The sequence below is a fragment of the Vidua macroura genome, chromosome 23, assembly GCF_024509145.1.
Source record: "Vidua macroura isolate BioBank_ID:100142 chromosome 23, ASM2450914v1, whole genome shotgun sequence".
In the NCBI taxonomy this organism is placed as follows: domain Eukaryota; kingdom Metazoa; phylum Chordata; class Aves; order Passeriformes; family Viduidae; genus Vidua; species Vidua macroura.
In genome coordinates this window covers 2614845-2638392 of record NC_071593.1, presented here as the reverse complement: position 1 = coordinate 2638392, position 23548 = coordinate 2614845, and the positions used below count along the sequence as shown (strand labels likewise).

At 46.6% G+C, this 23548-nt stretch overlaps 1 protein-coding gene across 3 annotated transcripts; it reads left to right on the top strand.

Moving 5' to 3' along the window:
* The first annotated feature begins 1982 nt into the window (after nucleotides 1-1982).
* Nucleotides 1983-22732, top strand: HP1BP3 (heterochromatin protein 1 binding protein 3). Of its 3 annotated transcripts, none has more exons than XM_053997605.1 (13): nucleotides 1983-2045; nucleotides 9614-9811; nucleotides 10224-10326; nucleotides 11545-11695; nucleotides 12039-12198; nucleotides 13206-13349; nucleotides 14181-14261; nucleotides 15988-16142; nucleotides 16859-16949; nucleotides 17622-17781; nucleotides 19741-19852; nucleotides 20749-20886; nucleotides 21596-22732. In XM_053997605.1, exons 2-13 carry the CDS (start codon nucleotides 9716-9718, stop codon nucleotides 21879-21881), a joined length of 1677 nt encoding a protein of 558 aa, XP_053853580.1. In that variant the 5' UTR covers nucleotides 1983-2045; nucleotides 9614-9715; the 3' UTR covers nucleotides 21882-22732. The 3 variants fall into 3 exon arrangements, with proteins under 3 accessions (XP_053853580.1, XP_053853581.1, XP_053853578.1); XM_053997603.1 differs by lacking the exon at nucleotides 1983-2045 and adding an exon at nucleotides 9340-9509; XM_053997606.1 differs by lacking the exon at nucleotides 9614-9811 and having other exon boundaries at nucleotides 1988-2045.
* Nucleotides 22733-23548: the final 816 nt, after the last annotated feature.

Below are 23548 nucleotides of genomic sequence, written 5' to 3'. Positions count from 1 at the left end.
CCCCTCTGGGATGGATTTTGAGGTAAAAACCAGAGAAGGAGACAACAGCTTTTCTCGTCCACTTGTAGCTCCGTGGCTCAGGCAACACAAGTGCTGGGGCACATCCTTGCAGTGGGCAAAGGGAGAGCTGCTGGTCTGATTTCATCTTTTCCTTCTTGGTGTCTTAAAACTCAGTAGTAAAGGAGCACATTCCCTCTTCTCCCCCTCTGCTCTACCTTCCCCTCCTGCCAGAGAGGCACCACAGGGGGAAAAAGCCAAGGAACACATTTTTCTGCAGTTGCACAGGGCTCATTTCACACTCACGGGCAAGACAGGAATGTTCAGCAAAGTGGAGCCATCTGTCTGCAGCGCTCCCAGGGCTGCTCAGCTCCACATCACAGCGATCATCTGGAGTGGAGGGGACTGAACAGGGCCAGGCTTTGCTCACAAGCCTTTAGAAGGTGACATTCTCAGGTGTAGTAAACTTACAGTAGTGACCTACAGGGGAAAGAGTTGGGAAAAGCTTGGACAAGAAACAGGCATTACTGCAGAAATAAGACACTTCTGCAGTGCTTTGAATGGTGTAAATGCTTCTAAATGTGCACACAGAGGGGTTTCCCATCACAGCAGGGATAAAAGTGCCCAAATAAATGGGTAAGTGCCCATATGGTCTTCAAATTGTAAAAACACAGATGGGAAGAGAGGTTGGCGGGAGACGAGTAAAGATTATTTCAGAAAACAAAAATGAGAAAACTGCTCAGACAAGAGACAGCAGATGAAATTGCTGTGGTGTACTAGGAGTCACCATCCCTGGAACTGTTCAAAATGTGTGGATATGACACTTGAGAACATGGTTTAGTGGTGGCTTTTGCAGTGCCATTGGAAAGGCTGGACTCAATGATCTTAACGTTTTTTCCAATTTTAATGATTCTGTGATTCTAAGCTTGCTTATGGCAGAAAATAAGAATAGGTAGGGAATTGAGGAATTCTACCTTAAACTCAATTTTAGGCAGTCGGTTTTGAAGGAAGGGGAAAAAAAAGAACGTCCATGGGTCTAGCTAAATAAAGTAAACTTGGAGCAAATGTGTAGCAAGAGGTATACAAGAAAAGCTTGGGTTTTACCTCTCAGTGTATCTGCACAGCTGAGATTACTGTGACAGTGAAGATACAAGTGTGGGTCACACCTCAGCTCTGCCTTGCCATGATAATCCTCACCCCGAGCAGCAAAGGCACAGGTAAAAACTGCCTGAAACAGAGCAAAGCATCATCAGGAAAGGGATCCTTCCCACATGGGAGAACTTGTGAGCGGGTTGTGACAGAAAATTCCCAGCTTGCAGCCAGACTTCAGCACTGGGACTGGTGTAATTGCAGCAGCCAATAATTACACAGCTAATGAGGGATGGGGGTGAAGAGGCTGAGGCAAAGGGAAGACGGCACTGGGGATACCGCAGAGGATGAGAAAGAGCACGTAGCAAGAGGCTGGAGGTGATGTACAGGCTGGAGTGCAAGGGGAATTCATGGCTACACACAGAATCACAGAATAGCTGGGGTTGGAAGGGACCTCTGGAGAAGATCCAGTTCAAGCCCAGCCAAGGCAGGGTCACCTGGAGCAGGTGACACAGGAACACGTACACTCGGGTTCTGGCAGGGCTGAGGAGGAGGCGGCGGTGTGGTCGCAGCCTGGGGGGGTCTGCGGTGAGGGCCCGGCGGGGCTGAGGCGGTGCCGGGGGCGCCTCTGGCCCCTCAGCGACCCGCCCGGCGGGAATCGCCTCAGCGCCGTAGTGGCGGGAAGCGCGCGCAGCCCCGCCCCTCCCCGCGCACGCGCGCGCTCTCGCGCGACGTGGAGGCGGTGGGGCCGGAGGGCGCGGGGGGGGGGGAAGGGGCGGCATTCGAAAAATGCCCGCGGCCTCCCATTGGCCGGCGGCGCCACCCGGCCACGCCCTCCCGCCTCGCGCCGCGGCTCCGCCTCCCCCGCTCAGCCCCGCCCCTCGGCCGCCCCCCCCCCCGGTCCCGCCGCCGCCGCCGCCGCCATTGGAGGCGCCGCCGCTTTGTGTCCGCCGGGCCCGGTGAGTCCCGGCCCCGCCCGCCCCCGGCGCCGCGCCGGGCGGGACGCGGGGCCGCGCCCGGGAGGCCGCGGGTGCTGCGCGCGAGGCGCGGGGGCGGCCTGGCGGCGCCGCCGAAGGGGCGCCGGAACTGCCCTCAGCGCGTCCCCCCCCACTCCGCCCTCCCTGCCCTGACAGGCCTGGGGGAGCGGGGCTGTCGTGACGGGGAGTCGCGACACGCTGCGCAGGCACGGCTCGATGTCGCGGTGGGCTCGGCCCGGCACAAGCCTGAGGAGGCGGCCCCGGGCCTCGGGTGTCGCCGGGCCCGGCGGGGCCTGGCGGGGCCTGGCGGGGTGCGGGCCCGCGGGCCCTCACAAAGGAGCTGCGGGGCTCAAACACGCCTCAAGCACTCCTCTCCCGTCCCGCCGACGCAGGGCGAGCCCCGGGGAAGGTCAGCGGCGGAAGGGGCTGGCAGGGCCGCGACACAATAAATAATCGCTATTTATAAACTTAGGGAGCGCCTTGGCTCCCGCCGCGGCCTTCCCGCCTTTGGCTGCTCGGCTGTGCGGTTGTTCGGGGTTTTGCCCGCACTGACTCGCTTCCTCAGCGCCCGACAAGTGCCACCGCTCGAGGGGAACCTCAGTCTGGCTCGGTGTGTCTCCGCTTCCTAAAAGAGGTCCCTAATCGCCCTCGGCGCTGATAGCGATGGATACAGACCTACGTGTGAGGCTCCCGGCACCTCCGAGTGCCTCCGTGCGCCCAGGTGCTCGCAGCCTGCTTAAGGAATGTTAATCACCCTCCTCCCCCATAGTGCACAGGTTCTCTAAAGAGAAGGCTGTTAAAGTCCACTCTGGAGCGGGGCTGTTCCAGGCAGGCTTCCGTTCCTGTATCGTTGTCCTTCTTGCCGCTCTAGGCTGTTTTTGGGTAAAACATCGCAAAGATTTAAGGAGTGAAGCAGCAGCTTCTGGGGTGGCTCTTGCCAGGTCAGGGGGCCCCATCACCTTACCTGCTCCACCTGAGGACAGCTCCAGACTGGGAACACTATTCAGAACAAATCCTTCTGTATTTTAACTGTTTTCTCACTAACCAATGTCTACAAACACTGGGGAACTGCGCAGCCTGTGCTGCAGAAGAAAAGTTGGATTATGTGAGATTGTGGGTGTGTTCCTTCCTTTATACAGTGTAGCAGGGACTGATCGCTTGGATAGTTTGTTTATAGCTGTGGTATTTCTCAGATACTCGGATATTTCTCACTTCTTAGGAGCCCTGCAGAATTATTTCTGGGTTAGCAAGTGTGTCGCCGTGCTTAACTGACTGTTAAGTGTTGCACTCTGCTTTCCCAGCACGTGACTTTTGTTTGCTTTGACCATAAATAGTATTTTTAGCATCTTCAAGAAAGAGTTGGCCAGCAGTCTTTGGCAAGCAGCTCCCATTGAGGCGGGAGAGGTTCGGAAGTGCTTGTGTTTGTAAACAGCTCCCTTCTCCATGAGAGCAGTGAGGGGAGAGGGAGGTGAGTTCAGTTCAAGAGGGGAGGTGTTTGATGATCTGGGTAGGAGAGCACAGACTTTCCTCAGGTGAGACTTCAAAAAATTGTTGGATAGAGTGGGAGATCCTTGGAAATCAGGAATGAGTAAAGGGAGAAAAAAAGAAAAAAAAAACAAAAAAAAAAAAAAAAAAAAAAACAAAAAAAAAAAAAAAAACAAAAAAAACAAACAAACAAAAAAAAAAAACCACACACACATAATTCCTGTTGGTGGGAAGAACCTGGTATAAATACCTTGCAAAAAGGTGACTTTTTAAGCTTTCTCTTGTTTACCTGTGTGAGCTTACTAATTAATGATCTTCTCAATTCATCATGCATGTTGGTCAGGCAGAAACTCCTTGAATTGTCTTTTTTTGTCTTCAGAATATCTTTTCCTGTGGTTTTTTCCCTTTCAGCAGAAAGTGACATGTAAATCTTTTGGCAGCGTTTTGTTACAAGTGACCTGGGGTCCTCTGAGGATTTAAACTTCTGTGAGAGGGAATAAAAGTGTTACATTGATGGACTATAATGGGAAGTGTGGGTAGATTTCTTACAGACTGCAATGAAATAATGGCTTTTATCATGTATAGTTTTGGCTGTAGAATAATGATAGCTGAATAAGTAGTAGTTGGGAGGAGGGTTTATACTGTGGTTTTAAATTTAATCTATCTAGGCAAGGTGGACATGGCCTATAAAAGGTTCAAACCCTGGTATGTAACACTTGCAGCCTAAATTTTCATTCAAGTGTCAGCAGTTTGTCAAAATTCATTAAGTTGGATCCTGAATTAAGATATTTTATCCAAAGCTATGAAAACTTTCAGCAGGGGATTTTCATGTTGGAGTTGTTTTAACTTTGTGACCTGAGCTTGTTTTAAACTTAAAGCTGAACCCTGTGCATGCTAATGGGGGTGATTTCATCCCTCAGTGGCCATGAGGCATAGATAGAGTGTGGAGAATTTGGATCAAGGGCCATTCTAGCCAAAAACTGTTCAAAACTTGTAACTGTTCCTCAGAGCTTGTCACCATCATGATCCTGAGCATCAGTGTGGTGATGGATTATTTTCAGACAGCTGTACAGGCAGAAAATCTGCTTCATATTAATCCCTTGGCTGAAATTTCTGTGAGTTTTAGGTATGATGGTGGTGTAATTTAAGTTGCTTGCTGACTGTGGCTGTTTGGGGACATGAGGAAAAGCCTCTGGGTGTAGGAATGGAAAATAATCCAGGCAATGGAAATGATCTGTTCTTACTGCCATCTGTGCAGGTCAGAGATTGTTGGACAGAGAATCAGACACCTGTAGTGGTTTTCTGTTGAGCTGATGTTCTTTGTGTGGAGAACAGCAGAGGTGAGGCATGGGTGGTTACTTCATGGGAATTACATGGGGATTGAGCTGGTTTGGGATTGCTGGTGTTGGACCCTAACAGAGACAAGTGCTGAGCTCAGCCCTGGGTGGGAGCATCAGACTCACTTTAGTAATGTACCTTTTTTTTTTTTTTTTTTTCTTCTGTGAAAGGAGCATCTGTGCGTGCAGAAGGGCAAGATTTAATTTTTGCTGTGCTCTGTAAAAATCAGGACAGGTTAGGTTGGACAAGGGACAAATAAGTTGGGTTGCATTAGTGGCATTCCAAGTCAGAGGCTCAAATTCAACAGTGAATGAAAATGTTTTCAAATGAAAATATATCTTTAGGCTTAAAAACCCCTCCTTTGGGTCTCTGAGTGTAGGAATTCCTGTGGTTGAATGCTAGAAGTGTGAAGGATTTTTGCTGTGCTCCCCTGAACCCTAAAGTATGGGGTTTGTTGTTCCCCCCATACCCCATGCAGGGAAGGAGGGGATGGAAATGGACACTGTAAGGCTGAGGAATTGCAGCCTGGTGAGTGGGGAGCTCTGGGTGTGTGTGCTGGACCACTGCTCCTGGTTAATTGAAACAAGCTGCTCCATGCAGGGCTCAGGTAGCCTGGAGCAGAGCCCTGGGAGCCTCCACTGCAGGAGAGCTGCAAATGCAGACCTTGGGGCTCAATCAGGGGAAATTCCAGGGAGCTGGGACACCTCCTGGGGAATGGTGGCCCTAAGGATCAAGACAAAACTTGTTGGATGCAGCAGGAGTGATGGGAATGCCAGCTGTGCTCAGCACTTGCGAGGGAGTTTCCAAGTGGGTTGACAAATAAGGATCAGAAGTTGGAACTAACTTTATATTCTTTATTCAATAACATATTTTATTAATCTGCAGGACTTCAGGCTGGTTTAAATGACTAAGTACTCCTGGGCTGACTTAGCCAAGCCCACAGGCAGCTCCATGAGCTGGAAAAGCCAAAGGCAGAGTGCTGGGATGCCTCAGTGGCAGGCAGTGGAAGCCCCAGCTGAGAACTCCTGACAGACACAATTGTATCTGAGATGTGGCTGGATGATATACTGTGACCATGTAGATACTGAGGGTTTGACAAAGTATCTGCTGCTACCTGGGCTGGGTTTTAGGGAGCAGCTTGGAGGATTTCAGGCGGACAAAGACGTAACAGAGTTGTACAGCTTGCAGTTTAGAAGGTGATGCATTTTAGCATGTTTGATTTGGATTTGCAGAAGTATTAACATTTCCTGTGCTTTTTTCTGCAATTTGCAAGTAATTTAAATACTCTTGTGTATTATAGAGTAGTAAATAATTTTCAGTAATTGACAGCCTGATTTTTAAACCCAGTTTTACTTTGCTTTCTAAGGCTTTTTGATAACAAACAGTTGTTCTTGTTTGCATCACTTGTCAGGTTGTTGGATTTGTACCCCTTGATGCCCTGCTTTCTAACCTGCAAGTGCATAAAACCTTTTTTTAGCCCTTTTTGACCTCATTTCTAGGCCGGTGTCGTGTGCTTTCTACCTAGTCACATCTAAGTACATCAATCACCCGTAGGTGTCGTGTGACAGTAAGGAGACACCCCACTGGCCCGGGATTGGACACACTTCCTCATTTTTCCATTGCATGGTTGTTTTCAGCCTGCTCACCCTACCCTGAGTCCCTGTCAGTTGGAGTTTCTGCCAGCCTGACACTTGGATTGCCACATTCAAAACCTAGTTTGTCCTGAAGCATTTTATCTCAAAGGAGATTGAAGGCTAAGTTGAAAAATCTTACAGCCAGCAGAAATTCAAGAATTCAGCCAAATTTTTTTTTTTTTTTTTTTTTTAAATTCTTGTATCTCTTACATTAGTGGAGGGACTCCACACTTTGGAAATATTATCAAATATGTGTCTCACCTGAAGCCTCCTTTTATTTGTTCCTAATGATATTATAGTTCAGGAGGAAACTGCTATGGGTGGTTCAGAGTAGTTCCTGAAAAACTCTCTGTATCTTTGGATCTTGCATTAGCAGCTACTCCCTGAGCTGGGAGAGTGGACACATTCCTGCTCATCTAGAAATCCAGGAGTTGGGGGGGCTTGTTGCTTATCGGCTCCTTGCTGGATTATCTCCTTTGGAATAACCAGTTCATGATAGTCTGGGAGCCTGTGAACCTGTAGAAATCTGTAGTTTTCCTGTAGAAAAAGAGGTGTAACTCTGTGAGGAGTGACTTCCTGTACTTTGGTTAAGGTTAGTATCCCGCAGGTATTTTCACTGCTGATGTGATTATATTTTTCTGACAGTTGATCAGATTGAAATGTTCATTAAAATTACCCAACAACCACTTTGAAAACTGCATCCTCAGCTGGTGGTTTCTACCGCCTTTTAAGGCACAGTGTTTGTTTGATGTTTGTGTAAATGCAAAACACAGTTGTTACTTTCATTTTTTTTACTGGGTGATGGTTGTGATTGTAGCTGTGGCTCCTGCTTAAAGTTGTCTTTTGAAATATTGTGTCCAGGTAACAGCTGGTTTGGGTGACTTGATCTCTCCTTTACACGGATCTGGTTTGTTTGTCGTTGCAAAACTTTCTCTTTTTTCACTGTATCTTTTTGATGAACAGAATTCAGGCCTGTATGTGGTTGATACTTCACGCTCAGTGCAGAAAACCACTTTTGATGCCCCTGTGGAAAGAAATGGGCTGAGCAGGCACAGTCCCTGTGAGGATGCTCTCACGAGGTGGGGCTTCTGACCTTGCCCCTGGAGATCAGTGCCTTGCAGTTGGGAGGAGATTGTCCTCCTGCCCCTTTGATTCCCTGGGCTTTTGAGCAGAGATGATCCATGCCTGGGAATGCAGAGGGAATCAACAAGCCTGAATTTCTGCTGGATCCTGGCTTGTTTGCATGTACTGTAGGCACAGAAGTGAGGAATTGTGCTAAGTTGTACTCTTGAGAGCAAAAAGACTCCAATGCTTTATACACTCATCTAAACAAAAGGGTTTTCAGAACTTGGGGAATTTAAACTCAGAGTTGGGAGTACTGTTTTCATGCATGTGTCATGCAGGTTACACAGCTTAAAAATACTTAAACCCCGGGACCATGTCAGCCACAGTGTGGCTTTTGTGTGTTTGTAATCCCAGGGAATGCATCTTTTGTAGCCCCCTACTGATTTCCCTCAGGGGGAATCTGCAGTTGGTTATTTTAGGACTCACTTCAAAATTCTGGCATTTTCTTAAAGGACTTTAGACTCTGCTTGCTAGAGGAAACACTGGATATTGAGCTGAAGACTGGTGAAAATTTTCTTTTTTTCTTTCAGTTTCCACACTTGAGGAAAAAAGGTTCCTTAAAACAGGCCAAATTTTTTTGTTAAGTGCTGTGCTAAGTTTTGTACATTCTAGTTGGCAATTTAGTATATTTCCACATCTTGACATTTCACAGGAAAGCTTCATTAATCTCATTTTTTGTTTTGTTGGCATGTGGTGTGTTTTGATCTTTCTGTTCGGCCTGAGAAGAAAACATCCAGTGCTGTTGGGCTTTGCTTTCCCTGGTGCTGAGGCAGGACCGTTCCCCATAGGTTTTCAGAGTGGCTCTTCAGTTCCTGTCAGAAGTGCCTCTGACTGATTAGGGATCCCCACTGCTGAGTAATGACAGGACTGTATTTTTGGGAAAGAAAATGTTGGTGTGGTACAGAGATGTGCAATGGGGAGAGCAGTGCTGAAACTGTGGTGAAAGTCAGCTTGAAAGCAGGGCTGGGACTGTTCAAGAGGAAAACACCCAGGCTGGAGAAATACCTATTGAAAGAGAAGGTTTGTGGCGAGTGCTTGCCTTCTGAGCAAAAGGAGACACCCAGAGGAGGTGAAAACAGGGGCGTTTGGCTGTCTCTCTGTCAGGAGGGGAGGAGGCCAGGCTGAGCTTGATCTCTGGATGCAATTGGGACAGGTCCAGCCGTGGTCTGCTAGAGGTGAGGCTTTGCCTTTGAGGATGCTCAGAAGCTTTTTAAAGGGAATGCTGAGAGGAAGTGAATGAGCCAATGAATCCTGGTTTTATGAAGGAATTAGTGGAGCCCCTCTCCTTAGGAGAGGCCAGTGCAGGCAGACAGGCAGCAGGTAAGAAAGGCTGTAAAAGCATAATAGTGGTAGGGGGTGAGACTTGATGAGGGTTAAACTAAGCTTAACCCATTTGTTATCCACGACAGTGCATGTGTTTGGAGCAGAGCTTTTGCAAGCTTATGCTTTCTGGTAGAAGGCATGGAGACTGTTCTTCTGATTGTCATTTTTTGTCAAAAGATTCCTTAATTTCTTTAAATTGCATGGGGTTTAGTTTGAGGGGGCATGGCTTGGGTTCCCAGTGCTTGTATCTTCTGCCTGACAGCTGTAATGGTGTAATGACTTAGCTCCAAGTGCCAGCCCCTGCTTTTACCCAAAGTCTCTGACCAGTTCCCTCATGCAGGGCACAGTGCAATGACTGCTTCTCATCAATGCTTGCCCTTAACTTAAAGAGCATTTTTATCTTTCAGCCATCTTCTAATGGAGCAGGTCTGGCTTGCACCTTTCCCATTTCTGTTCCACCTACAGTTCATCAGTTTGCACACATGTTTTAGCACCTTTGTTGAATGCAAGTGTTGTTTGTCAGTTGTGTTAGTCATGAGCTGTAAGTCATTTATCCTTTTCTTTTTAATCTTTAATTTGATAGTTACCTGGACGTAGATGTTTTTGTTTTGTTAATTTTCACACCACATCTTTTCTGTACTTTAGGTTGACTCCTCACTGCACTGTGAAAACCATTAGGAAAAAGTCCTTGGGGTTAAAACCTGGGGCTCCACAGTTACCTGCACTTGGGTCTAGAAATTAATTTAAATGTCGACTGATCTGTCTGAAGCTGAACCCGTGCATCATAAGGCGCTTCCACTCTTAACGGGAGCTCAGCTGATCCACACGGACAAGTTAAGTGAGGTAGGGGCTGGCCCTTTCTCCAAGCTTGCCCTTGGATCAGTCCTTGACTTCCAGTCCTGCTCAAGGTTACTCAGTACTCTTTCTCCCCTGCTTCTAGGAAACTCGACTGGGAGTCTAACAAACTCTGCTTCCCCTTCCCTGCTTTCCCTGAGATGATGTATCTGCCAAAATCCTCAAATGCTCATCTCATTTAATTTGGAATTGAAATTATTTCTTTTATAACCATAAAATGTGGAACTATCCTCTCCTAGTATGCTTTGAAGAAGCTGGTTTGAGGGCTACTGTCTTTTAACATCCTAAAAAATCCAAACCAGAATATCTCTACCTATGCTGCTTTGATTTACTTTAATCCCATTTCAAAACTTTCCGATTCTTTCCAGCACCTGTGCTGATTTTCACATGCTTTTTGTAGAAAGTGGAAGACGACACAATGCCAATCCGCCGCTCGGTGAATGCTTCGTCCCGGGAAACTCCTCCCAAAAGCAAACCTGCTGAAGGGGAAGAGGTCAAAGCAGGTACAGTCATGGTTCTAGAGGGTTCATATATATCCAAACATAGGCTGGCTCTGAAACTCCTGGAAAACCCTGCAGCCAGGATGCAAATATTATTAATGTTTGGCTCCCTGTCACAGGCTTTTCCAGGATTTGTTTTTTGCAGACACTGTTTTCAGTCTGAACCCACTTGTTTTGTCTTTTATACCCTCTGTCACTCCAGACATGAAAATATGGCTAAATACCATCCCTTTAAGTTTGCACATCCTTTAGGGTAAAGAAGTTAGGAAATTTCAGTAGCGTCAGAAAGATGGTTTGAGATCAAAAGGTGAAGTTAATGAATGGAAAAACAGAGTATTCTTTTCTTTTCTCAATTTTTCTGAGTAAAAAAGTTTTACCACAATATGTCATGCAATCTAGCCTGATATTAACATGACATAGCAGCTTGGTCTCAGTGTCCCAGAATGTGCCATTTCACTACTACAGTCAGTTGGTTTCACTGACTTTATCCTCTTTGGTGTCACAAATTTAAAAAACTACCTACAAAACTGACTCTTAATTCATTGTGTATTTTAAAGGCCTCCATGGGATAACTGCACAGGAATGTATCAGAAATGTTTAAGCTGCACAGAGCAATGTTGGTGGGCAGTTATTTATCCAAAAAGTGTGGAATTTCAGTTTATATGCATTTTATCTAGTAGGCAGCCCAGTCTCTAAGGCCTGTTCTCAGCTAAATGTATTTTTTTTTTTTTAATTCCTTGGTAAGTTGATTTCTGACTGGATTTGATCCTTCTGATATGCAAGTGCTCCTGCCAATGCACATGCCACCCAAAGCTTTGCCAAGTCTGGGAAAATGTGATGGAATTGTAATTATCCTTCAGGTGCTTTTGTGTTTGAGAACAACTGGGTCATAAGCAAAGCTACTTCTTAGAATCCACAGCAACTTGTGGAGTTAAGAGGAGAACACTGTTAGAACTGGTTAATTGTGAAAATATTGCATGATGTTGTTTGCAATTATTCTGGCATTTGAGGGTTATTGCACCTTTGTTGAATCTCTTTTCAGTACTTTTCTTCACTTTTTAAATTGCTTTTAAATAACACATTTAAGTTAGTGAAAATAAATTGGTGGGAAATAATTAGTGGGGTGTGTTCTTTCTTAAGTTTGGCTTTTGTTCCCTCTACCTTCCTAAAGAATAAAAGCTGGTTTTGGGCAGTAACTTGATGTTTTTTCACATCTTTTAGATGCAGAAGTCACCTCTGAGGAATCTGCCTCTGTTGGAGAGGAGCAAGAGACTGAAACCTTGCCTGCTGCATCCAGTGAAGCAGAACAGCCAAAGGAACCTGAGAATGAAGGGAAGGAGGAAACAAAGTCCTCAGAAGAAACCAAAAAGGAGTAAGGCTTAATTGGTGCTGAATTCAGGGATTTGGGTAGGATTCTGAAGGAAGTCAGGCTCTACAGAGAGAAAAGGAAAATGAGTGCCATAAGGTGCCTCTCCTTAAGATACTTCCAAGGAAGAAGCTCCTGATCATGTGGAGCTGCTGTTCTCAAACATGTGAAGCTGAATACCAATACAAGGTCTCTCTTTTACTAATAGAAACATCAAAGTAGTCCTTAAGTTACATTGATTCAAATAACATCAGATGTTCTGGGCTTTTTTTTTTTTTGTTATTCTTGTCCTGCTTGTTGGCTTGTTTTAGTGCCTCTTGTCTTACTATTGCTCTGCATTTTCCCTAAGCGAGAAGGATCAGACCAAGGAGAAAGAGAAGAAGGTGAAGAAGACCATCCCTGCGTGGGCCACGCTCTCTGCCAGCCAGCTGGCTCGGGCACAGAAGCAGACTCAGATGGCAGCCACCTCCCGGCCCAAAATGGATGCGATTTTAACTGAGGCCATCAAGGTGAGCAGGACACAAATGTGGTTTTTATTCAATTTGTGTTCTGAAACACACAATTTCAGCTTGCTGAGGTGCAGGTGACAGTGCTGTGTGTTAGCAGGAAGCTGCATGTGTAAGATGGGCGTGCTTGTTCTGGAAGCCCATGGAGCTGACATGTGAGTCCATGAGGATGATGAGGGGCCCTGTAGCTGATTTCTTTGTTTAGAATTTGTTTCCCTCCCTAATTACATTATGAGGAACAGCTAGGATGGCATAACCTCCTTGATTGCTGTCATAATTTTGTTTGCTGTGCCTCCTAGCCACATTTAAGTTCATTTACCTGGATTCATCTATCTATTTGATACATGTGCTTTCTTTTAGCATTAACTTACTCTAACTCAGTACAGACGGAGATATTGTAAACCTGCATTCCAAAGTCTTGGTTTACTTGGTCTTGGTTTACTCTATCCCTCCTGAGATGATATCTCTGCTGTTGTAGCTGTGCTGCTGCCCCCCTCTAAGGCTTGGTCACTCCCTTCAGAGAGGCCTGGACTCCACCAGCCTTAATTGCAAGATGGCCTTTCCATCTGTCTTCAAAACCTTCACCTTAGGTTTTGCTAGTTTACTGATGTCAATCCTCCATCTTCTTAAAAAAAAATAATTGGCAGGTTGTCCCGACTTAATGATTACTCAGTCTGGCATTAATAAAGTGTTAGTAAATCAGTTGTGCAGTGTTGCCAAAAGGTGACTCTTTTGTATTTTAAGCCATTCTGTGTGAGGGCTTCAGAGCAGGGGAGTAGTAGATATGTGCTTGCTGTACTGCTTTTGTGTTGTTTGTGTTGCTCTTCAGCTACTCAGAAGAGGAAAGTTAAGTATTTTGTTAGTCATGTTTTATACTCAATTCACAGTGAGGAAAAGGCCAGCCCTGGCATCCTGTGGTGGCCTGTGTGCATCAGTCCAATCTCTGTTCTTCCACCCCACTCAGGATAGTTCCAGTATAGGTGGTGTCTAATGTTTTGTGTCTGTTTCAGGCCTGCTTTCAGAAGAGCGGTGCCTCGGTCGTTGCAATAAGGAAATACATCATCCACAAATACCCTTCCCTGGAGCTGGAGAGGAGGGGATACCTCCTGAAGCAAGCACTGAAAAGGGAGCTGGAGAGGGGAATCATTAGGCAGGTAAGAGCTGCTTTGTGGAGCAGCACTGGAGATGGCATTGCTGAAGAGGGACTATTTCCAAGGGCCTGGACTGCCAGGACAAGGGGGAATGGCTTCAGAGTGCCAGAGAACAGAGTTAGATGAGGTATTGGAAAATGATCCTTCCCTGGGAGGGTGGGGAGGCCCTGGCACAGGCTGCCCAGAGCAGCTGTGGCTGCCCCATCCCTGGCAGTGTTCAAGGCCAGGTTGGATGGGCTTGGAGCAACTTGGGATAGTGGAAGGTGTCCCTTCCCATGGCAGGGGTAGAACTGGGTGATCTTTAAGATCCCCTCCAGCCAAAACTATTCAATGATTCTGGGAACTGCATAGAAATTCCTTAACTCCATTAGAAAGTCTGTGGAATGAGCATGTTCTCCATCGTGGACATTCCTCAGCCTCTGTCACTGCTTTGTTGGACAGTGGCAGGATTTCAGCACAGTTGTGTCAGTCGCATGCTTGGCACCGTTGGTTTTTGTGCAATTCCTGCCATTTCTGGGTGTTGTGTCACACAGCATTGCAGCAGCACGTGAGTCCAGCAGTGTCACTTCTGCAGCAGTGTTGGTTTTAACACTGTAATTTTTGCCTGTGTTATCTGTCAGGATCTCCTGGTCAGCACAACAGAGTATGTCCCAATGTCTGGCTGCAGTTTCTCATCTAACTGAAGTTTCATTGGGTTCAAGTCAGGCCTCTGCTGTAAAAACCCACGGCAGGGTGACAGTGCATTCAAAATCTGCATCATTATGAGTTCCTCTCAGGTTGTTAGTATCCTGAGTTACTCTGTTAAGGACTGAAATTTACTTTCTCTTGAACCAGGTGAAAGGAAAGGGAGCTTCTGGGAGCTTTGTGGTGGTGTCTAATGCAGGAAAAACTGTTCCAAAAGCCAGAGACAGAAAGGTAAGATGGATCATTTTAAACAACACTCTGAAATGTACTACACTGAAACACATGTACCTTACCCAGCATTCTCAACCCAGTGTTCTCCTCCTTCCTGTACTTTTTCTCCCCAAGTACAGTAATTAAAACACTCATCCCACTGATATCAGAAAGCTACTGTGAGGAATTAAACCCAAGTCATATGATCAAAATCTCAGTTTTAAAATGTTTACATTAACCCCCTAGGCTTTGGTTCAGAGATAGAAAACTGAATAACCATGAAACTCTTTTTCTGTCTTTACTAGGCAGAGAGAAGTGCCTCTCAGGTATTGGAAGAGAGTTTTATGCTACTGCTGTGTGTGTGTTATGTGTTGTATAGATAAAGGGAAGACTCCAGCCTTTAGGACTGAGGGGAATGGTCTCCCATCAGCTGTGAGGACAGTGGGAGGAAGAAGAAAATATCCTAAGGCTTCTGGAAGAAAGCTTCTGATGCTTGGTGTTGTTGGGGAAGGGGATGGTTTGTTGAGCTTCACAGTTAGTTGTGGTTCCAGCACTTCTGATCTCTGCTCCATGCTGTGTTGAGTGTGTGAAACACATTCCTAACGCTGCAGTTACAAAACGTTTAGCTGGAATTGCTGATCCCTTGGGATTAGACAGGTGACATTAGACATTTAACACCTTGGTGGTCTTCTCTTGCCTCCTGGTGAGACCAAAAGCCCTAAAACTGAACTTGGTATAGGGCCCGGGAGGAAACTAATTGCAGTGGAACTTCTTAAACAGAGCTCACTGGCTCCACAAGAAGTGTGAGCAAGGCAGCTGATACCTGCTGACACATCACCTCTCTCTGCAGCATATGGGTGTCTTTGTTCCCAGTTACTTTCTCTGCGTTGCAGCAAAGCAAATGTTTTGGATTAACTTGACTGTCAGGGGAGCAGCTCCCTCACCCATTGCACTGTTTGCAGAGCTGCTGTTCAGCATCAAATCACTGAACTTCAGCACATTTTCTGTATAAAGAACAGACCATTTTTCCCTGATCATCCCCTCTCATAGTAACAAAAGGGGTGGAGAAAAACTCAGAAGGGAACGTTGGCTTCAATCAAGATTTTATTGTGTTATTTAAGAAAAAAAAAAAAGACTCCTGTTTAGCTGTTCGTTTTGGGGAAGGGGAAGACTTGATTTGTGTAAACAGGTTCTGTCTTTGATGAGTTTTAAGTTTCGTGTCGGCATGTATCATCATCTTCACAAAAAGGGTTGTAAAGCATTGGCACAGGGGATCCAGGGAGTCACCATCCCTGGAAGTCTTCAAAAAACCTGCAGATGTTGCACCTGGGGAGATGTTCTGGTGGTGAATATGTCAGTGCTGGGTTAATGTTTGGACTTGATAATCTTGGGAGGCTTTTCCAGACTGAATAATTCTGTGATTCTATAATTTTTCTTCTGTCTCACTGAAGTGTGGCAGAGGAAAATGTCTGTAGCAAGAGGAAGGAAATAATTAAAAATACAGATGTTAGGTACTCAGCAATTTTTATTCGTAAAGTCTTTCTAAAACTCCTATGAAAATTCAGCCAGATTTTCTGTACATCTCTTAAGCTGCACACTGTTTTAAGTTGTTAAAGAGCTGCCTTACAGCTCCTGAGTTTCCAGCTCAGCAGCCCATGTCAGGAGCACTTATCCCCACATGTGCATTGCTGGTTCAGAAACCCAGAGTTTTAGGCCCTGCTGATGCATGCAAGTCTGTGTGTTTCAGAAAAGCACTTCGGCTCCGAGCGCAGAGCAGCAGGTGAAGCTGGAGGACGTCCTGCCACTGGCCTTCACCCGCCTTTGTGAGCCCAAGGAAGCTTCTTACAGCCTGATCAAGAAATACGTGTCTCAGTATTACCCCAAACTCAAAGTAGATATAAGGTAAGTGCTGGAGTTGCTTTAGCAAGCAGAGGACTGGGGAAACTGGGCCTTCCTCTGGTTCTATCTCACTTCACAACGATTCAATCTGGTATTTAAGCCAGGTGCTGCTCCAAGTTGCAGGGCCTGTGGGAAAGCTTGAGGAAAAGCTGTGCCTTTTCCTGCATCCTTCCACATCCCATCTTTGTTCTGACACCACCAGCAGCGCTGCTCTGCCCACCTTAACCATACCCACATACCTTTACTGCCTGGATGTGAAGAGCTCTCCTTGGGGTCTCATGCTCCTTGGATCTGGATGCTTTAACCAGCACATACATACAGCAATCTTTAAGCTGACCTGTATGGAGCGAGTTGAGGCTTGGGAAGCAAAACTAGGAAAACCCTGCGTGTCACCTCTAACAGGGTTTTGTCAGCCCTCGTTTGCCTGTGAGCTGAGTGCCCACCACATCCAAATGTGCTGCTCAAGGTGAGTGGACCCTTGCCAGGGCTGCATGCCTGGAGCTGCTGTGACACCGAGCCCACGCCGCCGCTCAGCTCCCAGCGTGGTGCCGCCTTCTGCCTGGGCAACGAGCCTCGCTGACAGGTCTCCATTTAAAGTGTCTGCATGTAGGCAGACACTCTAAGTGCTGCTCTGCTCACACGCTGCAAAGCGCTGTTTCTCTGTTTGTTTTTGGAGCTGTCAGTGTGTGTCAGTAAAGCTTTCTCCTCCTGTGTTTCAGACCCCAGCTGCTGAAGAACGCCCTGCAGAGAGCTGTAGAGAAGGGCCAGTTAGAGCAGATCACAGGGAAGGGAGCATCTGGGACATTCCAGGTCAGAGACTGGGTTCATCCTTGTTGACCACAAGCCTTGGATGTCAGTTACTCCATCCTGTCCCCTGGTTTCCCTGGGTAGCCCTTTCTTCAGCAGTCTGGCATGCTCAGTGCTTGTCCAGCTATGAAGCAGTAGGACTCTTGTTCTCCTCTTGGTCTCCGTTTCAGGAGCAGACCCTTGTTCCCTTGCTGAGCGTGCTGCATGCACTGCTCAGCTCTGACTCACCAGCACAATAGGGAGCTGGTGGGGTAAGCTTTCCTTTCCATCCCTCACTGGAAGTGCAGCAGGTACCCCAGATGCCTGCAACATCTTTTACTCATGTGTGTGCCACGGAAGTCTCTTGGGTACATTTGGTCCGTGGGATGGAGGAAGATGTGATTTATTTCGCTTCCTTTCCTCCCCTGAGCAATAGGCCCTTAGACTGCCACATCCTTGCAGTGTCTTTGGGGGCTGGGGTGAGGTGTTGCTGATAAAGCCCCCCAGGCCAGCTGACTGACTAGGCCTGTCCTCCCACCTACAGCTGGGAGAGCAGCGTTCCCTGTGCAGTGTTTTAATATTAAACGTATCTGTGCTAATGCAGGAGCGCCGACCCACCTGGTGCAGAGGAGCTTGTCCTGACCTGGTTTGGGAGAATTTTGTCTTGATGCTTTTCTCTTCCTCCTTGGAAAATAGCTGAAGAAATCAGGGGAGAAGCCCCTGCTGGGTGGGACTCTGATGGAAGATGCCATCCTGTCTGCTATTGCGGCCATGAATGAACCGAAGACCTGCTCCACCACAGCCCTGAAGAAGTATATCCTGGAAAATTACCCAGGGACCAACTCCAACTTGCAGGGTAAAGTATTGATCCCTGTACTGCTTCTATTCTGCATGCTGAGAGAGTCCTGCAGCTGCAGATGTGCCTGTGCAGCACCTTTAAATTGCTGTGTTGAGCTTGCAGGGAGCTGCAGCTGCTCAGCCCTTTGTGCTGCAGAGATGCTTTGTGGTTTTAGTTCCCATCAGTCGCTTTCAAGCCAGTTCCTGAGACAGAATGCATGATTCTCTTGTCTATAGCCAGGAAGGGGGAATAGTATTTAAGTACTTTATTGTTCTTAAATCACCAAGTTGATTTCATATCTCTCTGCTTTGAAAGGGACAGCAGCTTGGCATCAATGCAGTTCCTAATTGCTTTTTATTTAGAGAAGTTGTGTAGTTTAACTTTTTTTAAAAATTCATGAGCACCCCTCTTACTGATCTGTTTGAGGCCCTACTTTGCATCTGATTTTTAAAAGGTCAAGCAAATAAGGAGAAAAGCCAATTGTTTTTGGTTTTTTTTGGATAGGAGATTTGGCATGTCTTTGTTCCCAGGAGTGACACTAATATCTGGTTTGACTTTTGCCTGAGCAGAGGCTTTCAAGCAGATGTTCTGGTGGCTTATTTGGGTTATTTGGGCTGAGCCCCCATGCAATTGGTTGGTGCTAGAGGTCCATAGAGACAGGCTGGGTTCACAGTGGTCTCTGCTCAAACCTGAACATAGATCAGTTTGTTCCTGTGGTATCACTGAGCTGGTGCCATTCCTCAGGAGCAGAGAGATTTCTGATCCCACAGTCTTTACCCGGAGCTGGAGCACAGCCTCAGCACAGCTGTTTGGTGCAGAGTTACTGACACACAGCACAGGTTCCAGGACTGAAGAAGCTGCTCTGAGGCCTTCTGCCAATTAGAAATTGATGTTGAGTGTGACTTGTTAATCTCGGGGCAGGGAAAATAGGTTCCAGGCTTCCTAAGCTCTTGCATGGCTTTTGGAAATGTCCCTGGTCCTTAGGGCCTGTGTTGAGCCAGCCTCCAATGCTTGTCGCTCCTGCAAGGCCAATAAGGAAATCTCAGCTTGCAATCTGTTGTTTTCTTTCTCCTTCCGTTACATAAAAAGAATTTTGATGATCTCTGCTTTATTCTGAGAGAACTGGAGAAAGATCTGGTGAGATGCAAAAAGCAGGGGGGTACACACTGCAGAGCAGAGCTCTGCTCTCCTCCCCAGTTTATGCCTCACCTCAGAACTGGACTTGACTGGAGCCAAATCCCTTGCATGCTGTTATTGACCTTCGATACCCAGAGTAAAAGCAGCCTTGTGGTTATAAAAACTTTGGAACGTACTTGAGAGTGAACCTTGTTTTTTCCTGGGAGCTCAATATGTAAATGGCCCCTCTAATTCATGCTGAAAATGGTTCTGAACTGACTAAACAACCCAAGCCCTTTGCCAGAGACAAAGATCCCCTGTACTTGCACAGTTTGAGTTTCAGTTCTTACACAGTACACAATGGAATGGCTGGAATAAAAGTCTGGAATAAAAGACTGGACTAAGAAGTTCATTTGTTGTATTTCTAGAACAAATATTTTACCCTTTAAAAAGCAAAACAAAAAGTAAACCACAGTATGGGGAAAGATGCAGCACATACAACATTTAGAACATGAGGAGATCAAAACCAGGGTAAAAGGCTTGTTTTAAAACACACTTTAGAGGACATTCTAATTTGGTTAAATTTGGACAGTGGTAGTTACATGGTGCTCTCGAATGACTTGTGAAGGAGCATCCCATGATCATGACATCAGAAAAGTGCACTGTTCTCGACTCCTTCCTTTGGAGAGTTTAAAGCCACTCAGGTGCTCAGGAACAATATCTTGTATCTTGCTCAAATTGACTGAGAGGATTTCCCATCCTGACTCCACCTCTGATTTCAGAGGACACAGTAGAGAGCAGTAAGATCAGACAAGAGTATAAAGATAGTAACACAACCTTTCTCTGATTTCTTTTTCACAGTGCACCTACTGAAGAGAACCCTGCAGAAATGTGAGAAGAATGGCTGGATGGAGCAAATTTCTGGGAAGGGCTTCAGTGGAACCTTTCAGCTTTGCTTCCCTTATTATCCCAGGTAAAGATCTTGTCTGTAAAATAATGTTCAGGAGTTTTGCACGGCTCAGGTATCAGAGCTGAAGTTCATGAGCCAACCTCCTATTTACAGGGAGGTTGTGGAGGGTTTAATCACTGGTGAACTGCCACATTGTCACCCATGCTCTGGATAATGGCATTACATGGGTGAACAGAAAGCTGACTTCATTAGCAAGGAAAGCTTTTAAGGGCAGTAGAAATACTGGACTCAGTGTTCTCAGGTAGTCTGTTGTGCTGCTTTTCTTGCAAGTTGGGCTATTTAAGTGTTCTGTGCTAAAACCAATTCGCCTGAGCAGGGAGTGGGGTGGGTTCTCCATGCCAGGATGCTCCTAAGGAGCAGGACCCAGATGTTCCTTCCTGAAGGGTGGAGAGGTGGGAGGAGGGAGGATGACCTAGATTAGCTACTGAGTCTAAACCAGCCTTTCTTCTCCTGCTGTGAGCTGATACTGTACTGGGCCATGTGGAGCCCTAGGATGAGGCCTTGGTGTCCCAGGAAGAGCCAAATGGCAGCACAGTCATTGAAGTACCTGCTCCCCAGCTCCCTTTATTGCACACATGAGCCCCCACAGCTTCAGCATGCTTAGCTGCCCCTTTGCTGTTCCTCTCCCTGGGTTTGCAGGAAGGAGCAATGAGGGATAGGAGAAATGGAGAAGGACAGCTTAGAGCTGGTACATTCCCAGGCTGTCATGTTTCTGCCATTGCAGAGACTAAATAACTTTGGTTTGGGACAGCAGCAATCACAGAATTCTGGATTGGGCTAAAGCTGTAACCTTAGGGGGAAGCTGCAGTGCCAGAGGAGAGCCAGGGTTACCCAGGGCTTGCCTACCCTGGAGCTGTGCCTTAGAAGCAAATCATGCTCTGACCAGACCCCTCTTGTAGCCCAGATGTGCTCTATCCAGAGAAGCAGCAGGATGAGGATTCCGAGGAATCTGATGAGGAAGAAGAGGAAGAATCTGAGGAGGAAGAAGAATCTGAAGAGGAAGAGTCTGAGGAGGAAGAGCCACCACCAAAGAAGAGGTATGGCAGCATGAGAGATGAGTGGGGTCCTTTGGATGAAATAAATGTCTGTCACAGCTGTGGAGTGTTCAGGTGTGTTCTTGGTGTGGTCACCTATCCAGAGGTGTTGGCTGAAGTTTCTAATTATTCCTTATTCCAGAGATACTGACTTCCCCCATTCCATAATTTGAAGCCTTCCCTTTTCTCCTGCAGATGAGAGAGAGCCTGTGTTTATTCTTTGTGTTGCCTTTAGTCTCCTGCTTTAGAAAGTATGATGTTTCACATGGAACTTTTTGTATTTATTTTTTTCCTTAAAAGAATTCTTCCCTACAGTAATTATTTGCAGCTTTGTAGCCAGATATGAGACCAGCCTCACTCAGAATTTGGACTTAATATGAGTGTTGTTTGTTAAGTAATAAAATCCCATTTAGAGAGAAGAGATAGTGCTTAGGGCTCTTAATTGTTCTGACAGCTGTCTGATTCACTGTCATTATTTATATGTTTATTTGCCTAACAAAGGGGTTGGAAGCTGGCAGCTCTGTGGAGATGGGAAGTGCTCAGTGTAGAGCTACCAGAAGAGCTCTTGCTCTTTGGGATTTAGCTCATGGAATGTGCTGGCAAAGGACAGGGATGCCAAGATGTGCTTCCTTTATGCAAATTGCTGACAGCAGCTCTGCTCTGGGTACCGTTTGTGCCTCCACTGAGTTCCTGTGCTGTCTCTTCCTGACAGGATGCAGAAGAGACCACCCCCCAAATCCCGGAGCAGGGCCCCTCCGATGAAGCGAAGAGAGTCCAAACCCAAGCCAAGGAAAACCCCCACCGCCCGCCGGGGCAAAGCAAAGCCCCCTCCCAAGGTCAAAACCCCTGCTAAGAAAGCCAAACCAGCAGCCCCAGCCATCAAGAAAGCCTCCAGTGGCAGCTCTTCCAAGAAACCAGCAGCCAGTGGAAGGAAGGAAGTGAAACCCTCTGCCAAGGGCAAATCCACCATGAGGAAATCTCTCCGGGCAAAAAAGTAAAATGTTTCCAGTGTCAGGGAATCCCATGGTCAAATCCACAATCTTGTTTTATAAGTCAACGTGCATTTGTATTTTAGTTCTGATGCTTAAACACTTCTTTAATTTTTTTAAATTTTTTTTTTTCTTGAATGATGGGGAAAAGCTGAAAACTAAATCAAACCAACCCGAGCATTCATTAGATCTCGATGCTGTGCCTCGTGCCTGCCCCTCCCCTGGAACGAGTCATCTTTACTTTCTGCAATAATTTTAGGACTTTTCTAGGACATCTCTAATCTGTACATTTATGGTGTTCCACGTGGGTTTCAGGGGGGAGGGTTGGCTTTTAAAACAATTCTTCAGAGAAGATCTTTATATCTTTAGACAGCAGGAACAAGATGATTGGGGTAATGTGATTCTTTACTGAAAAGGTGCCCTGGCAGAGGAGTCCTTCCTAGATCCCTGCATGCCGAGGTCCTTGGTGCTCCCGTGAGGGAGCTGTGTACAGACAGCACTTGCACTGAGCCCCGAGGTGCTGCTCTCCTCAGCCACAGGCCCAGAGGTGGCTGCTGAGTTGGATCCTTGGTGTCTCCTGAGGGTCTGGTGCCAGAGGGGCTCCAAAAGGGGCAGCTCTTGGTTAGGCGGGTGATTTGAATTAGTGTTTCCACACCACATCTGTTACCTTAAAACCAAAATATATCAAAGTCTTCTTGAATCCAACTTTGAAATGTTTTTAAGAGATGAAAAGCCTGAGTTTGTCACCTCTTGTTTACCCTTTTTTAAAGAGAAGTTGGAGAGCTATACAATTGCTAATGTAGAGATGTTGATAAGTGAAGAACATGCGGTTTGCTAAAATAAAATGAAACTAGATTCCAGGCCTGCTTTCTATGTCCATTCTCTCCTCATCCCAGCTTCTCCTCCTGGAAAGGTAGAGAAGAGGGAATATAGTCATCACGGATTGCTGCAGAGGCAGATCTTTGTTCAAAGCCAGCATGATTTAGCCTGAGCCACTGCCAAGCTCTGTAGTTGGACCAACTCCTGACCTTTTTCTTCCCTGGTTTCTCTGGAGACAAAGGTGAGTGAGGAAAAAAGCTCTGTTGGAACCTCTTGCTGGTCCTCTTCTCCCCTTGTCACTGATCAGTGAGGACAAAAATCCCAGCTGAAACCTTCTCCCCCAGCCCTGCTCCACAGAGCAGCACCTGCCTTCAGAGCACCTCCCCGCTCTGCCAACCTGGGGCAGCAATGCCAATGGGACCTGACAGTCTCCAACGTGCTGCTGCAAACAGCTGTGAGGAGGGGAGTTACACAGAAAGGGAGAAAACAGCTTCATTGAATTTATTATTTTCAGCTGCTGTCTCAGTGTGCTACCTCTAACTGGGAGCTAAAAAATTCCTGTAGAAATGGCCTAAATTGTTCCCAACCCTGTAAGAAGGGTACAAACAGCAGGTTAGAAATCACAGCTGATGGGAAACAGAGTGAAAGCTCTGATCAAAGAATGATCCACAGAAATGTAAAGCAATTAGAAACATTAGTTAATGGCTTGTTCCTGGGGCTGCTTGTACCAAAGCCATGGGGTTCGTTGCCATTGTGGAGAGATAAACTGGAGAAGCTTCTCAGTGCTGGCATATCTATGGGGACAAGGAGTCTTTGCCCAGGTGCTGGGCATTTCTCAACCCCTCTTCCCAATGGCA

Bases quoted from the DNA above. Each gene is read 5' to 3' on its own strand.
- HP1BP3 (XM_053997605.1), top strand. From the start codon at position 9,716: ATGTCGACTGATCTGTCTGAAGCTGAACCCGTGCATCATAAGGCGCTT. The intron at 12,199-13,205 runs GTGAGCAGGACA...TGTCTGTTTCAG, and splicing joins TTTTAACTGAGGCCATCAAG to GCCTGCTTTCAGAAGAGCGG. The intron at 13,350-14,180 runs GTAAGAGCTGCT...CTCTTGAACCAG, and splicing joins AGAGGGGAATCATTAGGCAG to GTGAAAGGAAAGGGAGCTTC.